At 37.9% G+C, this 21,080-nt stretch overlaps 1 protein-coding gene across 1 annotated transcript in view; it reads left to right on the top strand.

Annotated features, from left to right (window-relative positions):
- The window catches only part of cacna1ab (calcium channel, voltage-dependent, P/Q type, alpha 1A subunit, b), a 331,651-nt gene that overhangs the window by 122,279 nt on the left and 188,292 nt on the right, over window positions 1–21,080 (top strand). The window contains 2 exon segments of the mRNA XM_030154455.1: window positions 17,485–17,590; window positions 20,292–20,431. Of these exon segments, the coding sequence (XP_030010315.1) occupies window positions 17,485–17,590; window positions 20,292–20,431 (246 nt within the window).

The raw sequence follows: 21,080 nt of genomic DNA, 5'->3' as shown, positions 1-21,080 counted from the left end.
AACGCTACCAAGGGTGCTGGGACAAAAGTATGATGGCTGACTACTGCTGGAGCATTAAACGAGATTGCCCAGATGAAGTGTACAAACGCAAAAGTTACAAACGCAAATTCCTACCTGACTAAAATACACAAAGAAAATTGATACGCTTCCATCAGCTGTGGTGATGTTCTGAAGGATGCTAATCTAACTTTGGGATAGAGATTGATGTTTTCTAAGAAACGCTTTCAGAAAATACGGCACAACCAACAATAGTGTAATTTACTCTCAAATCACATTTTAATGTTCTGTTTCTTTTGCCTTAATAAATGTACAGAAATGACTTTCATACCGTTTTAAGATTCAAGTGAACAAAAGAATTGTGGCTGATATCGCAATTTCCTATAATAACGAAAAATTTAAAAATAAATAAAAATGTCAAATTGCATAAAATCTGTAGCTTGCAGACAAAAACCGACTTCAGATTTGAAATCAGCACACTCAAATTGACTATAGAAAAGTCTTTTTTTAAATGCAACAAAATGAGTGTTCCCCAGTGTAATTTGTCGTACAAATTAAAAATAACTTTTTCACCGTTTTTGCTTGAATAATACAAATAAACTCAATAAGACTGCTCCCTGAGATAATATTTTTCCAAATAAAAATAGGAAATGCGCAATTATCTTACAACTATGACAATAAAGTTACTTTTTTTTAGAACAACAAACACATTTTGCTAACAAAGATGAACATTTTAACAATATCAGTGGCTGCAATGAACCCGTTTACATTACACATCTCAGAACATTAAAGTGTAAACTGTGCAAAAACAGAAACATTGCACATTTTTTCTTTTTCAGTCCAGTCCTTGTCCATTCTCCAAACCTGAACTCTGTCTAGTCACAGATCACCAAGGCAGTAAATTTGTTTGTTGTACGTCCCTAAAATGAGTCCAGGGTGCTCCCACGCTAAAACATTACTTTCACCTGCTACGGGAAAAAAAAACACCCAGGAGTGATCCCATGCTCCCCCTGGCTAGCCTTTGCGCCCCCCGTGGGGGGCCCAACCCACAGTTTGAGAAACACTGTGTTAGAAGAAGGTGGAAAAAAGACAGAGAGGAGAGGACACAATTATAATTACAGTGTTTAATCCTCTGAACACACACACACACACACACACACACACACACACACACACACACACACTGGGCCAGCTTTTAATTAACTATTTGGCGACAGGGGACGGTGGTACTGGGCTAATTATTTGAAGCACACATCCCTGCACTCGTCTGCTTCTTCCCCTGAAACGCTTCCACAGAGGCAGACAGGTATTCCTCACTTTGAGCTCACCTGGTAATTGAAAGGTTTGTGCTCAGATCGGTACGCAACGAAATCCCTTGAAGCTGAAGTTGAAATCATGGGCGGGAACCGGGGGGGGGGGCTAAAGTTAGGCTTCTTTTCTGCTTCAGACTTATCCGCAGCATAATACGGATTTAGCGTTAAAGGAGGACAAGGAGGCAGAATAAGCGCCTGTCGTCTCCTTATTAAAGGTTTTTTAAGTCGTCCGGACTTTATCTGCGGCACAACTGGGCTCAGTTTTTAACATGGACAAATCCCCTGAGGGGTTTGGTTTGGGGTTTACGATAGAAACACAATGTGAAAACACAGGAGGCGCTCGTGTAGGTCTGCATTTTTTAAAATTAAGGGTTAAAAAGAACAGATTTGCAACCAAAAAAATCTGACCTGGACCACTTTCATATGCGGTCCTAAATCTGACCCGTGGTCCTAAATCTGACCCGGACCACTATCATATGTGGTCCTAAATCTGACCCGTGGTCCTAAATCTGACCCGGACCACTATCATATGTGGTCCTAAATCTGACCCGTGGTCCTAAATCTGACCCAGACCACTATCATATGTGGTCCTAAATCTGACCCGTGGTCCTAAATCTGACCCAGACCACTATCAAATGTGGTCCTAAATCTGATCCGGATCTGATATTTTCTGATGTGACTTCAGTCTGAACGTCCAGGTCGCATTTAACACAAAACATTTGGATGTAACAGAATGGTTATCGGTCCTCATCGAATGTCTGTGGGTGTCATTTTACACGTCTGATTGTGTAAAAATGCACGTGTGCGTACATATGTGTGCGTATCAGTGTGTGTGTGTGTGTGTGTGTGTGTGTGTGTGTGTGTGTGTGTGTTTGCCGGTGTTTGCAGCAGTCAGGTGGATGCGGTCTGTTTCTAAATCAGATCTGTGTGTGTGTGTGTGTGTGTGTGTGTGTGTGTGATTCACTGGTTGATGAGTCACCGCAGCAGCACGAGCACACACACAGTTTCACCCAAATGCATATTTAGCACCGCGTAACTATGACTCCCTGCGTCTGCGTGTTCAGCTGCACATGCATGAAACAGCACAGTGTGTTCTTCCAGTGTGTGTGTAGGTGTGTGTGTGTGTGTGTGTGTGTGTGTGTTAGATAATGGGATAGTGCTCCGTTCTGCAGATGTGATTTGGTGACTAATGTAGAAGCTGCTGATGTTATGTGTTTCTTTCATTTGCTTCATTTATCAGCCAATCAACACACACACACACACACACACACACACACACACACACACACACACACAGTCATTGTCTGTACAGCAGCTCTGAGGTACAGGAAGTACGATTTACAGTTGCTTTTATTTCAACTGATGGAAAATAGGGTGCTGTTGAACCTGGAAAACAGTCACACATGTAACATCAGTATAAATGTGACTTTAACCCTTTAAAGGGTTCGATAATTCGTCTTGACCAGACCATTATCTGTCTGTTTTGGTCTTCATATGTTCATGAACCAGCTAAAATGGGGAAACTAAATGCTTTCAGCTTGATTTTACCCATATTCACCACAAAAGAAGGGAAAATCCTCCACTAAACTCCATCTATAGTCACAGAATGTCTTTGTAAAAACTATGAAGGGTGATACTGAAGGGCTGAGTGCGATGGAATAATGGAAGCTTCTGCATTGGCATACGGTCAGATATGAAACTGGTCAGGGATTCTGTCTATGCTTTTATTTTCTCTTCAGGCAGAATTATTACAGGTTGAATGGTTCAGATGATGACATGGATGAGATGATTTGAATCTTAATCAAAGGGAAACAATAACTCTATTACCAAAACAATTCCAAACATATTTAAGGATGTTCAGGTAACAAAAACACAAAATATAACTCACTCAGATATGACTCTATATCCAGTCAATACATTTAAATCATAGTCTCTTCTTCAGGCCACATGCTCCCAGTCAAACAAAGGAAAAGAGGATGTGCTGCGTCTGATCCTTCTCTTAAATGGTTGGGTGTGGCCTGATAGATGAGGCGTGGTCCCGCCCCTCCCCAACCAGGAAGTGGAGTTTTGAACAGTCTTCACATTCTGATTCCTTCAGCTTCAGCAGACTCCTGTTACTAAACTACTAATACTGAAGAGTCTGACTGCAGCTGCTGTATGTTCTGTTGTGAGTATGTATAGTATATATAGTATATATAGTATATATAGTATGTATAGTATGTATAGTATATATAGTATATATAGTATGTATAGTTTGTATAGTATATACATTATATATAGTATATATAGTATGTATAGCATGTATAGTTTATATAGTACATATATTATATATAGTGTGTGTGTGTATATATATATATATATTATAGCATATATAGTGTATATAGTATGTATAGTATATACAGTATATATAGTATATATGGCGTATATAGTATGTATAGTATATATAGTGTATATAGTGAGGCCCCTCTGCCCTGTTGCAGTTTGCAGTTTGTGTGAAATGTGTGAGTGTGTGTAAGTGCATATTTGTGTGTATGCATGAGTGTGTTCAGATAGTGACAGGGAAGGAGGGGATGGGTAGATTTGTGGCTAAGGTGAACGTCAGTGTGTGTCAGTGTTTACGCTGGTGTGTGTGTGTGTGTGTGTGTGTGTGTGTGTGTGTAACACAGAAGACAGACTGGCCGCTCATCAGTTCTCCTGACAGTTTTACGGCTGCTGAGCTAGCAGGGCGCTGTGGGCTGTCGGTTATCCCACCTCTGCACGCATCAGACCTGTGTGTGTGTGTGTGTGTGTGTGTGTGTGTGTGTGTGTGTGTGGCCTGTATGTGCTGGCTGTATATCAGACTGGTTGGAGGTCCCACGGCAGCTCCACTGACATTCGTCCCGTTCATTGACTTTGACTGGTGCTGGACCTGTCGGCCTGTGTGAGGGTTTGAACCCACAGCGTTTGTGTCAGTGTCACATGGATGAAACTGGACTCATTTATCTGGAGAGAAGACTGAACAGTTGCAGGTTTGATGGGTTGAGTTGCAGCTAAAGCCATTGCTGAGACTTCAGAATCAGAAACAGAGGCTTGTCTGGGCCATGGAACAGCACCAGTGGACTACTGAGGACTGGAAGAAGGAGTTCTGGACTGATCAAACCTGACACTGCTCAGTCTGCTGTTCCCAGTGTAAACTCAGACTCGTTTACTCCTCCACTATCTTCTCTGTGCTTTCAGCTGTTGTCCTGTCAGTCTCCTCTCACTCCAGCTGTTGACTGTCAGAAACTTGTCTTCTGGTTCTGTTGTGTCTTTGGCTCTGCCACACCTCTTCTGTCTGCATTTCCCAGTCCAGTTTCTGAGTGCCTTTGGATGGTGAAGGAAACTGGACTTACTGACACCTGGACTTTCTCTGTAGGACAGACCTACATTATTCAGTCTTCTGATGCTCTGTCTCTCTTCTATCATTAATTACCTTTTCTTCTTTTCCATTTTTATAGTAACACACTACTTTCTGCAGTCCAGTACTGTTCAAATAATGCTCCAACAGTATGGTACCAAAGTGTGTTCAACACTACTGTTCTGCAGACACAGGGGGTTGAAGGAAGTCACAAACGTTGGGACACCTGGAGGAATTGGTAGCACCAACTTTCCAGGCTTGATCAACCTCCATTGCTGCAGAACTGCTTTAAGTTGTTAACCCATTTCTTGTTCACCTTTCTGTATAATTCTAAAATTTACATTATTTTTCAGTTTTGTTTAACCTTACCTTTTTTTTTTTTTTTTTTTTACGTCTGCCAGTTCACCGCTTACCTTTGTACCATTTGAAGCTGTTCATTGGACTGGAACTGCTTGAATTTCAATACAAAACTGGAAAAATGGGGGTGTTCTAAAACTTTTGACCGGTAGTGTAGATAGATATAGACATAGATAGTTATGGATATGCATGTAGATACAGTTTGTATTTGTAGATCCACTGCGATCTTTACGTTTTAATGAACGTGTGTAAAATAATAAACTGAGGCAGAATAGTATTAGAATTACACTGATTTATCCTCAGAAATTTCAGGTTGTTCATGTTATTAACCTTTTTTTTTAGGATAGTTTGAAGGTGTTCACATTTTCCTTAATTTCCTCAATATAATTTTAAGGTTTTTTTCACTCTAAAACATGAGTAAAGTTTGGAATTGACATTATTTATAGATTATTGTAGTGTTATTTTACTGGTCTGGTCCACTTGGGATCATATTGGGCAACATGGGGCCCCTGAACGTACATGAGTTTGACATCCGTGGATTCTTTATGTACAGCTAAATTATATTAAAATGTCTGTATCAGATTTGATCCTGCAGGTATTTAAGGTACTTTATAAAAATGGCCAATGTATCAAATGCCATACAGAAATATATCATAAATGATAAAATGATATGGTGAAATGTTTTGTTTGGATTTTGTTAAAAGGTCGAATAAACATCTCAGTACCAAAAAAAAGTTAATTTAGTGTCTAGTTGTTGATGGGTCAGGTTTTACAGGGTTAAAATGTGAGTGTAAGAGGGTTGAAGATGATAATAATATAAACCCAGTCAGAGAAGAACTGGAAACAGGAAGTGGAACAGAGCAGTACTGGTATTTACATCTGTTTCTGTTGACATTTTATTGAAGGAATAATTAATTGTTTGTAGCCGCTGGCTAACTGAGCATGCTCAGTAAATCACAAACACATACACACACACACACACACACACACGCACACACATACACACACACGCACACACACACACACACACACACACACACACACACACACACACACACACACACACACTGCAGCTGCTTCAGCAGAACTCAAATGCAGTAGGTCCATGTGTGAGTGTTGCTCTGCTGACAGTAACCTACTTTTATAGAACCCACTCACTCACTCTGATAAAAGTACTGCAGCTCTCCCTCCTCTTCCTCTTCTTTTCTTCTGTCTATCTCTTCTCCCCTTCCCTCCATCTTCACCTCCTCCTCTTCTTTTTTCCTTTCTGTCTCTCTCTTCTTTCTCTTTCTTCTTATACCTTCCTTCTGAACCACCTCCCACTCTTTTGTTCTTTCATCTTGTTTTTTTTTTATCTCCTCCCTTGTTGCTTCCTTTCCCCCTTTTTCCTCTTTTTTTTCCATTTCATTTCCTCCTCGCTCCACTTTTCTCCTTTAACAGTTTCCTTTTTGCCTTTCCTCACATCCTTCTCTCCCAATTTTAGGATTTAACCTCCTCCTCCTTTTTATTATTATTATTATTATTATTATTATTATTAGTAGTAGTAGTAGTAGTAGTAGTAGTAGTAGTAGTAGAAGTAGTATTAGTAGTATTAGTAGTAGTAGTACTATAGTTGGCGTATTCTTTTGTCTTTTTTTTAACCTGCCTTTATTTGTAGTAGTAGCAGTATTAGTTGTACTACTAGTATTAGTGGTACTAGTAGTATTAGTAATAGTAGTAGCAGTAGTAGTAGTATTAGTAGTAGTAGTACTATGGTTGTCCTATTCTTCTGTCTTTTTTTAAAAACTGTCTTTATTTTCGTAGTAGTATTAGTAGTAGTATTAGTAGTATTAGTAGTAGTATTACTATAGTCGGCGTATTCTTTTGTCTTTTTTTTTAACCTGTCTTTATTTGTCATAGTAGTAGTATTAATTGTACTACTAGTATTAGTAGTACTAGTAGTATTAGTAATAGTAGTAGTAGCAGAAGTATTAGTAGTATTACTAGTAGTATTGCTGTAGTTGTCCTATTCTTTTGTCTTTTTTTGAACCTTTCTTTCTTTGTGTGTCTTGTCAGCAGATGCTGACGCTGCAGTCGTCTCTTGGCTCAGTTCAGATCATATGATAGAGAGACAGAGATGCAGAGATAAACAGAAGAAGGGATGGAAGGAAGGGAGGGAAGGAGGGAGGGAGGGAGGGAGTATAAGGAGGGAAAAGAACAATAGAACAGATTGTTCTGGCATTCATGGTCCATATTGTGAAGACAAAGACATGGAACTTATTTACAGAAAAATACAGAAGAATGAAAATATGGTGGATTATTAGAGGAAATGTATGGGGTTAGATAGGTGTCAAAATATTCATGGACATAAGATAGAAACACTTACATATTAGGCTGCGTTCAGATGCAGGTAAATGTGGCTGAAATCTGATTTTTATACCCACATGTGACCTGGATCTGATCTGACCCGGACCACTGTGATATGTGGTCCTAAATCTGACCTGGATCACTTTTATATGTGGTCCTAAATCTGACCCAGACCACTGTGATATGTGGTCCTAAATCTGACCCGGACTACTTTCATATGTGGTCCTAAATCTGACCCAGACCACTTTCATATGTGGTCCTAAATCTGACCCGGACCACTGTTATATGTGGTCCTAAATCTGACCCGGACCACTGTTATATGTGGTCCTAAATCTGACCCGGACTACTTTCATATGTGGTCCTAAATCTGACCTGGACCACTGTTATATGTGGTCCTAAATCTGACCTGGACTACTTTCATATGTGGTCCTAAATCTGACCCGGACCACTTTTATATGTGGTCCTAAATCTGACCCAGACCACTTTCACATGGGGTCCTACAAAGGGTCCATTCTGGCCTTTGGGATGAATTTGTGAAATGCTAAAACTACACTCAGATATGGTGTTAAGGTGTCCTTCAGTTTAAGTGGAAACACCTTAAACTCCAAAATCCATTTTTAGGAAATGGGCCTAAAACATTCAGTGTGTCTGATAATGTGGAGAAATGATGAACAAATGATGAACAAAATCCAAATTAAAGGTAAAAAAAAAAAAAAAAGGCTTTTGCTGCTGATAAATTTGCCAGCCTTGAACTTTAATATTTCAAAAGACGACTGGATTGTTAAAATAGAACAGGACTCCAGATGACGGTTGACCTACAAAAGGAGCTGCTCCAGCACTTACCTGCCTGCGTTCAAATCAGCCGAGCCCCGGTGGCTGATGGGAGATTTTATTCTGGATGGAAATATGGGATGAGTCGGATGAAAGCCTTGTGCGCTGTAGATTGCATCATAAAAACGGGACCGTCAGGCTATTTTCACCCATTTTCTTTTCAGACATTGTTAATTTCATACCATTTTATCCTATTTTAAATTCTTTATTAGTTCTTTTTTTTTTTTTTTTTAGTATCTTTTAATCTCTTTTTCCCATGCAACAGCCTAACTCCCATGGCAATAATTAAAACCTCATACGCTGTAATCTAATATCTCCTAGTATAATCTGATTTCCTGTCCTTGTCATGTTGACAGTCGATGAAGCCCCAGAAAATGGGATATCAAAGTGTTTTCTGCGTAAACATTAAATATTCATGTCTGTCCACAATGACATGACGTGGTTTGATCGCTGGTGTAATTAACCCTGGCCTTGGACTGACCCCTGCCCTCTGCACACATGTGGTGGAAAGCTTTTACATTTTACTGAGGCCGTTTTTTAGTTTTACTCCATGCATTTTAACACCGAATGAACCAAAACAAATAAAAGAAACACAAACAGAGTTACTTCAAAATTACACCTGACCCTAAACCCCACATGGCTGATATAGAAATGATGGACACTCTTTGTGAGGATAAAACCCCATGTCTGATTATTACATTATCTGAGAATATTGGAGTATTCTGACTACAATAGAACTCAAGGGTAACACTTTATAATAAGTACACACTATGAAGTATTAAGTAATGTATTTAATAATGATGAGTAAAACATTTATAACTGTGCTTATAAACCACATACTAATGTGCATTCCTGTCAGAAATATGTTTTATAAATGTTTATGGGGGGGAAATTAAAAAAAAAAAAAAAAATTCATAAAAATTTGAACTTTGACCTACTTTTCCCAAAATGTAATCGCATCTATTCTGTATCACTGGCAATCTATAAACCCAATTTGGTCTGAATTCAACAAATAGTTTTGCTGCTACAGACATTTTAAATTTCGCCTGTAAAAAGTAAATGGGAGAAAATAAATAAATAAATAAAAATTCATAAAAAATTGAAACTTTGACCTACTTTTCCCAAAAAGTAATCACATCTATTCTGCATTACTTGCAATCCATAAACCCAATTTGGTTTGAATTCAACAAATAGTGTTACTGCTACAGACATTTGAAATTTTGCCTATTGTAAGTAAATGGGAGAAAAAAAAGATTTAAAAAATTCCTAAAAAAATGAAACTTTGACCTACTTCTCCCAAAATTTAAAGACATCTATTCTACATCCCTGGCAATCTATAAGCCCAATTTGGTATGAATTCACCCAATAGTTTTGCTGCTACAGACATTTGAAATTCCGGTCATTGTAAGTAAATGGGAGAAAAAAAAAGATTTAAAAAATTCCTAAAACACTGAAACTTCAACATACTTTTACCAAAATGTAATCACATCTATTCTGGGTCACTGGTAATCTGTAAACCAACTCTGGTATGAATTCAACCAATAGTTTTACTGATAATGTGTTAACAAACAAACAAACAAACTGAACCAAAAACATTACCGCTTTGCTCCCCTTTGGGGGGCGGGGTCATAAAAATACGCTAAAATGTTGATATTATATTAAATGTGTAACTGTAGTTATTTGAACCAAACAAAGGCCAGTGTTTTGGGATTAATTCTGTTAATTTTCTGGGTGTGGATAAATCTGTCTTTTTGTCAGGTGGTTGGTTTTAATCAGAGTCGAGTTAAAAACGTAATGAAGCTGGTTCAGCAGTTGTGTGTGTGTGTGTGTGTGTTCATGCATGTCTTCTATTAAATTTGACTGTTTTAAGATTATGTTAAGGTTATTGTTACGATTAATTCTCCAGGAAATTAATGTAAGTCAATGTAACATGGTCAAAGCCAATGGAATCCCAATGTGTGTGTGTGTGTGTGTGTGTGTATGTGTGTGTGTGTAGCTTTTATACCTTCGATATGAGACTCTTTCCCTGAGTTGCATCATGGAAAATGTTGCAAGTGTGTTTGCACGACCGTGTGTGTGTGTGTGTGCGCGCGTCCATGTGTGTGTGCATGTGTGTGTGTGTGTGTGTGTGTGTGAGTTGTTTATGAATTTACGCATATGTTTGTGTGTGTGTGTAGGTGTGTGTTTATATGGGGTTTCTATTCAGTGCAGAAACACAATGGATCAGTCCAGTAAAAGAATAAAAAGGACACAATGATGGACAGCTGAGTGTGTGTGTGTGTGTGTGTGTGTGTGTGTGTGTGTGTGTGTGTGTGTGTGTGTGTTGTATGAGGGAGGATGCAGTTGTCACTACCAGCCTAGAAACTGGCACAACAGATAATCTATCCAAAAATAACATACACATACAAAAGTCTCTTTTCCATCGGACATCTGCGCAAAACTTTACTGATATTTACTAAATGTCCAAAAAACAGAAGTGCATAATGTTGGGTTTTCCATTAAATCACAAATGCGATGATTTGTTTATTTAGTATCGCAATATGACACGAGAAGTCATTCCATAAACATGTCGGCGAACACAAATATGGTGTTGATTTACAGATATATTCATTATTATTATTATTATATATATTACTCCTCTATCTCGTACTAAATTATAAAATGATTCAGTTTCCTGGTGTGTCCACACATACCGACACATGTTTCTTTTAAAACTCTTCTTCATCTCTTGTCCATCAACATCCGTTTTTTTTTTTTTTATTCACACGACTCTAGTTGCAAAAAAAGGTCTTTCCATTGCAGTTTTGCATGATATAATATTTGCGCTATGCCCAAAAAAACCCCCCCTCTTGCCAGTGCAAAAATTTTTGATGGAAAAATTGGAGTTTTGGCGAAATTGTCATTTTTCCATTAGGCAAATTTTTATGCCTTAGTTATTTTCACACAATTTAAGGGTCAGCGGAAAAGCGACTACACACACAAAGTTCATCTGCAAATCCAACAGTTCTGGGGTCAGAGCAGAGGGACTCACCCTTTAAGGTTTCACATGTCTGTTTTTAGCAGTTCATGGAGGAACGGGTGGGATGGGAGGAAGAAACGTGGAGGTAGAGGAGGAGAGGATGGACAGATGAGTGACACCACTGAAGCAGAAGGCAGATGACAGATGAGGAACTTCAGTATTCACCTACTGAAGAAACTGGAAGATGCATCATGAAACTATCCAAACTACAGTCGTTCAAACCAACTCCATGTAAAACTACGGCTAGAAAAAGTAGTTTTAGACACTACTTTTTATTTTCAGTGTTTAATTGAGAATGTACATGTGGTGGATATGAAACCAAATATGGTCATGGTTGGGGCGGTGCATGGCTGTAGGGGGAGGGGCTAGTGGGAGGGTTGTCCACGGTGGTGACGAATACACGATGTTAGTGACAGGGTTCCTATGCAAGTCTGGAAAAGTCTGGAAAAGTATGGACATTTTAATTTAACTCAGTTAGTTTTAATTTGTTTTTAGAGCAGGTTTGCTAGTTTTTATTAGTTTTCATTTTTTTCTAAATGCTTAGTTTTAGTTTAGTTTTTAGTATTAATTTTAGTTTTGTCGTCTCTTTTCTCTTCTTCTCTGTCGTCGTATTCAAATAAATCCCAGACAGGACTCTGCCGCTTTCTCCCAACTTTAGTCTCCATGTTTCCAGGTAGAGTGGGGACCAGGAGACGACTGGAAACCACAAGTGACGGACCGTTAAATATCATATGGTGCCAGCAGCTAAAATTGCTTGAGGGAAATAAATAAATTTCGTATCAGTCTGACATTGACAAAAATGAAAACGAAGGGAATTTTATCCATAATTTTTATCCATTTTAGTTAGTTTCATAAGCACACAATACAGTTTCAGTTAGTTATCGTTTTTTTTCTTTTAATTATAGTTTTTATTTATTTCAGATAATGAAAATGTTTTTTTTAATTCTAGTTTTCATCATTTTGTTAGTTTTCATTAACGATAATAACAACCTTGGGCTGGAATGGACCCTTTGGCGGGGCCAGATTTGACCCCCGGGCCGCGTGTTTGACACCTGTGGTCTAGTCATTTTTTTCCATGACTGTATTTGGGTTTAAAATTCAGAGGCTGTATCAGACTTTACCTGTTTCCTTCTATTTCCCAGCTCTGTGGAGAAGCAGGAAGAAAAAGATGGTGTGTATTGGGGGGGTGGGGGGGGGGGGGGTGGGGGGGGGGGGTGCAGTGCTTGCGTCACTCCCATAAAGGCTCTGAGTCTTTGCTGAGTCGAGTGCTACACAGTTTCATTTATTTGATAAAGCTTCATTTGGTGTGATTTAAAATCTCCCCCCCTCATCAGGCTCGGCTCCCCTAAAGCACGGGCTCAGCGCCACGCCAAAACGCCTCATCAGCTGAAAACACACACACACACACACACACACATACAAGCAAACCGCTACACCAGGACATTTTTCACCCAGTGACTCACACTGAGGCACATTTAAATAGGTGTGGGTCGTCTTGGGTGGGTGGGGGGGTGTTCGAAAATATCGGTTCTACAATATATCGCGATATTTCATTTCACGATACTGTATCGATATTAACCTCCTCAGACCCAGCTATGAGTTTCCTGTTCACATTTGTGGACAAGAGTTTCACAAATTTATACAAAAAAAAGAAAAGAGAACTGTCCACCACAAAGGACATTCCATAAAAATTTTAAAAACTGCATCTGAAAAAACTGTAGCATCATGATGTTTCCAATATAGGCACTTATTTAATAAAAAAAAAAAAAAGCTGGTACTTTGCTGACATTTCCTGGGTCTCAGGAGGTTAAAAGTACTGTATTGATATTTTTAGGTATTTATTCAAATGCAGACATGGTGGAGGTTCTGTTTTATTAAATAATGGTTATTTGAATCATCCTAAAAGCACATTTTTCTGTCTGAGAGGCAGATGGTAGTTCATTTGGAAACCAGGAGAAGTAGAAAATTGTTGTGATATAACATTAGGTCCTGTTGGGATCAAATAAAAATGTGTTTAGTATTTGTGCAAATTTCTAGTGTAATTAAATTCTTCCAGGAAATAATCTAAAAAAAAAAAAAAAAAAAAAAAAAAAAAAAAAAAAGAAATATATCACAGTGGCTTGAAAACAAACTCAAATCCCTTTATTTGAATGATCTGATATTCATTCATTCATTCATTGTCTGACCCCCTTTGTCCTCACGATGGTGTCAGGGTTGTCAGTAGGGCTGTTAGAAAATATCGGTTCCGCAATACATCACAATATTTCATTTCACAATACTGTATCGATATTAAAAAGTATTGTATCGATATTTTTAGGTATTTCTTCAATTGCAGATATTGCGGAGGTTCATTTTAGTTTTTTGTATTTATTATTATTTAACACTCTTCTATTAAATAACGGTTATTTGAAGCATCCTAACATCACTTTTCACTGTGTGAGAGGCAGATGGTCGTTCATTTGGAAACCAGGAGAACTAGAAAAATATTGTGATATAACATTAGATCCTGTTCTGACCAAATAAAACTGTGTTTAGTATTTGTGCAGATTTCTGGTTGAATTCAATTCTTCCAGGAAATAATCATTAGGAAAAAAAAAAAGAAGTAAACGAAAAATTGCCTTTTTAACAGTATCGTGATATATCGTATCGTGATCCTAGTATTGTGATTTGAAGAAAAGATTTGTAGAGAAGACAAGATACAGAGTGGAAGGTGGAGACGCTGAGTGTGTGAATGTGTGTGTGTGTCTGTGTGTGTGACGTCAGTGTGTTTGGCAGGGGGCGGGGCTTGTTTGTGTCCATCACAAAACCATTTTAATCAACGGGAGAGGAATGCACACGCTCAGTTCTGCAGCGCTCACCAATAATACTGTGGCCAAAAAATTCTGCTCTTTAATTGCTTCAGATTTATTTTCCTTTTTTCTTCCTTCCTTTCCTTTATACACAAGAGGAGGAACGATGACTCTTATACTTTATCGCAGAGTTCTCAAACTCCTGTTCTTTCAGGTTCCACATTCAGCCTGATTTGATCTGCAGTGGGCCGGACCAGTAAAATAATAACAGAATAACCTAGAAATAATAACAACTGCACGTTTTTGTCTTTGTTTTAGTGCAAAAAAACCCCCATTAAATTATGAAAATACTTACTTTTATAAACTATCCGAATGAAAAAGATGTGAATAACCTGAAAAAAACTGAAATTTCTGTAGAAAAATCAGTGGAATTTTAACAATCTTCTGCCTCCACTTCTCATTTGTCCATGTGCATTCTGGATCAGTTCTACAAAGACACTAAACACTGAGGAACAGACAGAAAAGAGTTCAAACTGGGCTGAATTTTCTTTCGACATTTCAGGTTGTTCATATTTGTTCAGGTTATTCATATTTTATTGTTACAGGATAGTTTGTAAATGTAAATATTTTCATAATTTAATGTTATTTTTTTTGCACTAAAACAAAGACAAATTTGAAGTTGTCATTATTTATAGACATGATGTAATATTTTTTTCACATCAAACTGAGAAGAAAACATCAAGTCATTATTTTTTTGTCAGTTATTCTGCTGTCATTATTTTACTGTAAACCAGGGTTCTCAAACTCCTGTTCTTTCAGGTTCCACATTCAGCCTGATTTGATCTGCAGTGGACCGAACCAGTAAAATAACAGAATGACCTAGAAATAATGACAACTGCACATTTTTGTCTTTGTTTTAATGCAAAAAAAAATCCATTAAATTATGAAAATACTTACTTTTATAAATGATCTGAACGAAAAAGATGTGAATAACCTGAAAAAACTGAAATTTCTGTAGAAAAATAAGTGCAACTTTAACAATATTCTGCCTCAACTTATCATTTCTACATGTGCATTATGGATCAGATCTACAAAGACACTGTTGTTCGTCCGTCCGTCCGTCTCGATGACAACCTTGACTTTAGTTTTTGTGGGTCCTGGAGTGGGTTGTCAGCCCTATTTTTGCCCAGAACTATCTGCCACAAAGACACTAAACACTGAAGAACAGGCAGAAAAGAGTTCAAATTGGGCTGAATTTTCTTTAAACATTTCAGGTTGTTCATATTTGTTCAGGTTATTCACAATTTATTGTTTCAGGATAGTTTGTAAATGTAAATATTTTCATAATTTAATGCTATTTTTTGCACTAAAACAAAGACAAAAACTCATCTTTGTAGCCCGATGGTTCGTCATGGTTTGAACTGTCTTTTACTCATGTTCGTGGACAATGACGTCCTCAAGACCACTGACTTCCATCCAATAATAATCCCTGTAGTAGTTACCATAGGGGCCCCAGTACACTGCTTTGCCCCCAGGGGCCCCTAATGCTGTTAATACGGCCCTGCACACAAATGCACATAAATGTAACAGATTTAAAGCCTAAACAGACCTTTGTCATCTGGTACAAAAGCTCCGATTTTACTCATAGAATATTTTTTTTTCTAGATTATTTCCACTGCTGCTTCCTCTGAGTGTGTGTGTGTGTGTGTGTGTGTGTGTTTCCTGTCAGTGTGTGCTGCTTGTCTTGTTAGTGTGTATTTCTCAGACCAACCTGTCCAATCCTCTCACATCAACCCACAGCCTTTTACCCCCCCCCCCACACACACACACACACACACACGTGCACACACACACACGCACACACACACATGCGCACACACACACACACAGGCCATCCTCCAGCCATAGTGTCAATGTCAACGTTGCATCTGGTAAACATGACAATAGACACGTCCTCCCGCCGCACAGACGCACACAGACGCACACAAACACACAGACACACACAGACACACACACAGACACACTAACAGGATAATGACTGGCCAATTAGACACAGGCTTGATCTGTCTGGATGGATCCAGTCATCTTAGCCCCTCCAGCGTCCATTACTCAGGCATGGACACACACACACACACACACACATATATACACACACATATGCGTACACCACAACACATCTAAACACTGTGGACTGTGAAAAGCCGGCTGCTCCACCAGACGACCTCTGTGAGTCAGCTGGTGTGGAGGAATGTCTACGCACATGGGGGAAAAAAATGTAAAAAATACTGTCACAATAGTCGCGTTTCCATCTGACATATGTGCAAAACTTTAACGAAATTTACTAAATGTCCAAGAAACAGAAGTGCAGAATGTCGGTTTTTCTGGTCAATGAGAGGGTTGGGTCAGTGAAGGGGGGGGGGGGGGGGGGGGGGGTCCGGACATACGTGTCATCTGTAGTACAGACTTAGCTTTTCTCTATTCTTTGTGTGTATTTACTTCATGTCAGCAGTTCCAGCTGTGTGTTTACATTGGATTCTGAAGCCTTTGCACACTCCCACTTTTTCTGAATACTCTGTGATGTTTGTATTTTATTCTGTTTTTCTTTTGCACTGAGTGTTTTGCTGCTTCACTGATTACCTCCGCCAAGGAGGTTATGTTTTTGCCAGGGTTTGTTTGTTTGTCTGTCTGTTTGTTTGTTTGTTTGTTTGTTTGTTTGTTTGTCTGTCCGTTAGTGTGCAACATAACTCAAAAAGTTATGGACAGATTTGGATGAAATTTTCAGGGTTTGTTGGAAATGGGATAAGGAAGAAATGATTAAATTTTGGTGGTGATCAGGGGTGGGGGCGCCCACGGGTGGGGCCACTGATCAGCCTTGGCGGAGGTCTGCGCTCTCCGAGTGCTTCTAGTTTACATTGTTGCTGTGACAGTGACAATAAAGATCTATTCTATTCTATTCTATTCTATTCTATTCTATTCTATTCTATTCTATTCTATTCTATTCTACTCTACTCTACTCTACTCTATTCTATTCTATTCTATTCTACACTATTCTATTCTATTCTATTCTATTCTACTCTACTCTATTCTATTCTATTCTATTCTATTCTATTCTATTCTATTCTATTCTATTCTATTATTTTCTTTTCTATTCTTTTCTATTCTATGTTAAATACATCTTTCCTTTTTATTTGACTTCAGAGTAAAACCCTTTCATTGGTGGAATCTTCCAGATAAATCTGACATGTTTAATGGTGTCGATGGTCAGCAGTGGTTTGGATGGGGTGTGTGTGTGTGTGTGTGTGTGTGTGTGTGTGTGTAGTTTCCAGGTGTGTTTGCGTTGTGTATTTCTGGGTTGTGCTCCAGGTGTGTGTTTGTGTTGTGTATTTCTGGGTAGTGTTCCAGGTGTGTGGTTGTGTTGTGTATTTCTGCTTGTGTGTGCCTTAACTCCTGCTCTACTCCGTTTGAGTGGATGATCCTCACCACCATCATTGCTAACTGCATCGTCCTGGCTCTGGAGCAGCACCTTCCAGATGGAGACAAGACGCCTCTGTCCGAACGACTGGTAACGCACACACACACACACACACACACACACACACACGCACACACACACACACACACACACACACACACATACACTTTCAATAGACACACACACATATGTAATAGCAGGGTTCAGGTTCTAATACAGAACTGTCAAACTCAGTGTCTGTCAGGTTCCACATTCAGCCCAAAACAACAAATATGAGTCAAAATAACAAATATGAGTCAAAATAACAAATATGAGTCAAAATAACAAATATGAGTCAAAATGACAAATATGAGTAAAAACAGCAAATATGAGTAAAAACAACAAATAGGAGTAAAAACGGCAAATATGAGTTCAAACAAAAAATATGAGTAAAAACAACAAATGAGTCAAAACAACAAATATGAGTAAAAACAGCAAATATGACTCAAAATAACAAATATGAGTCTAAACGACAAATATGAGTAAAAACAACAAGAATGACAAAAAACGGCAAATATGAGTAAGAACAGCAAATACGACTCAAAGTAATAATTATGAGTAAAAACGACAAATGTGAGTCTAAACGACAAATATGAGTAAAAACAAGTATGACAAAAAACGGCAAATATGAGTAAAAACAGCAAATATGACTCAAAATAACAATTATGAGTCAAAACGACAAATATGAGTAAAAACAGCAAATATGACAAAAAACGGCAAATATGAGTAAAAACAGCAAATATGAGTCAAAATAACAAATATGAGTAAAAACAACAAATATGAGAAAAAACGGCAAATATGAGTCAAAACAACAAATAGGAGTAAAAACGGCAAATATGAGTAAAAACAATAAATCTGAGTCAAAATAACAAATATGAATTTAAAAAAAGCAAATATGAGTAAAAAGGCTATTAAAAAGTTATTTACATTAAAAAATAAAGTATTGCAACTAAGAATATTTGTAAAAAAAAAAAAAATAATATTTTTTTTTTGCTTAATTCAAGCAAAAAAAAAAAAAGATTTCTTGAAATCAGATTTTCCAGGTCTATTGTCTATAAATCGTTCTTCTATCTCACTGTAGAGTTCCTCTGTAGGTGATTCTGTCTGATTTTAAGTGTGATGAGATATTTGGACTAGAAATGAGACAAATACACTTGGTCAGATTTAAATTTTTTTCAGTGTAGGTTCAGTTAATGACAGATTGGACCGAAAAAGACAGTGTATATTCAGTTTTCTGTGTTAATGATATAATAACTATTGACTTTAATCTGAGCTTTAACGAACATCTACAGCAGGGTTCTCAAACTCCTGTTCTTTCAGGTTCCACATTCAGCCTGATTTGATCTGCAGTGGGCCGAACCAGTAAAATAATAACAGAATAACCTAGAAATAATGACAACTCCAAATTTTTGTCTTTGTTTTAGCGCAAAAAACCCCACTAAATTATGAAAATACTTACTTTTATAAATTATCCAAACAAAAATCATGTGAATAACTTGAATTTCTTAAGAAAAATCAGTGCAATTTTAACAAATTCTGCCTCAACTTATCATTTCCACATGTGCGTTATGGATCAGATCTACAAAGACACTGTTGTTCATCCATCAGTCTCAATGACGACCTTGACTTTAGTTTTTGTGGGTCCTGGAGTGGGTTGTCAGCCCTATTTTTGCCCAGAAGTATCTGCCACAAAGACACTAAACACTGAGGAACAGGCAGAAAAGAGTTCAAATTGGGCTGAATTTTCTTTAGACGTTTCAGGTTGTTCGTATTTGTTCAGGTTATTCACATTTTAATGTTACAGGATAGTTTGTAAGTGTAAATATTTTCATAATTTAATGTTATTTTTTGCACTAAAACAAAGACACAAAATTTGAAGTTGTCATTATTTATAGACATAATGTAATATTATTTTTTTCACATCAAACTGAGAAGAAAATCTGCAGTCCTTCTTTTTTGTCGGTTCTTCTGCTGTTATTATTTGACTGTAGATCATATTGGTCTGTATGTGGAACCGACACTAAAATGAGTTCCACAGCCTTGACTGTGGAATTTTTACACTTTGTAAATTCATCCCAGGGGTCGGATTGGAACCTTTAGGGGGGACGCATTTGGCCCCGGGACGCATGTTTGACACCTCTGACCTACATGATCAGTGAATTAAATATTGGAAAATACATGATTTACACTGAAAAAAATGTAAAATAAAGATGATAATATTACAGTAAATGGTTTTTATTTCTAACATGCAAAAAAAAATAAAATAAATAAAATAAAATAAATAAAAAATAAAACATTCAAATGGACAGAATCTATCTCCAAGCACATACAAGTCTGAATTTTGCATGGTTGAAAAGGAGTAGGAAGAAGTATGAACTCATTTAATCCTACCCCTCAGTGCTTTTACACCTCTATTGCTAACTTGGTACAAGAGTCAAACAATATTTTCCTAATTTTAACATCAAACCATGACAAATAGATAATGCAGTAACTGAATTACACCCAACAATATGATCATGGCAGTACAGTCATACAAGCAGACTCAACATGGTGATAAATCACTTAAGAAAAGGTTAAATAGAGAAAAAAAAAATCCTTGGTAACTGACACTAAAGTATCTCTGGGTCTGTGTGTGTGGGTTAAAAACTGAAATCCAGGCATAGAACTGACATTGAACTGACATGTATATGAGTTGAACCTGGTCCAGAATGTGTCCCTCATGTGTCCCCCCTGTCCGTCTTTGTCTCCACAGGAGGACACAGAGCCCTACTTCATAGCCATCTTCTGTTTTGAGTCGGGGATAAAGATCCTGGCTCTGGGTTTTGCCTTACATAAGGGCTCGTATTTGAGGAACGGCTGGAACGTCATGGACTTTGTGGTGGTGCTCACCGGGTGAGTACACTCTGTTTAGAAGGGCTGGTTCTGGGGTTAGGACCGGTCTGGACCACCTTGGACCTGGTCCTCCTCAGACTCACATGGACACAACACTGAGTTTCACACCTGAACTGTCCTCTTCTTCTGTCCTCAGTTTACACATAAAATAACACATACATGACCAGTGTTTACATATGTGTCTGACCTTCAGGAAAACATTTATACCAGTGGTTTCCAACCGTTTTTGGCTCGTGACCCCATTTTCACATCACACATTTCTGGTGACCCCAGACATTCAAAATGTAGACTTTTTTTTTTTTTTTGCTCAAATTAATTTGTTTTTGATCATGTGATAGTTTGCTATACTATGCTGCAAATACACATTAATTTCAGACGACATTTAGTCTATATAATGTCTATTATTATGGACAGAGGCAGTAAATCCAGGTGTAGATTACTGCACAAAGGGAGAATTGGATTTTCCTTGGTCAGGATATGTACAGTCAGTCCAGCTGTGATTTACAAGGAGGACAATTAATACTGAACAAACAAGAACTGAAACTATGAATTATGAAAGAGCTGCAGCATCTGAAACTGACCACAATGAACATTTGACACAGAAACAGAACCACAGTGCTTGAGTTTCAGACTCACAGTTTGTCATGTC

The sequence above is a fragment of the Sphaeramia orbicularis genome, chromosome 1, assembly GCF_902148855.1.
Source record: "Sphaeramia orbicularis chromosome 1, fSphaOr1.1, whole genome shotgun sequence".
Lineage (NCBI taxonomy): Eukaryota > Metazoa > Chordata > Actinopteri > Kurtiformes > Apogonidae > Sphaeramia > Sphaeramia orbicularis.
This window is presented reverse-complemented; position numbering and strand designations above follow the sequence as displayed.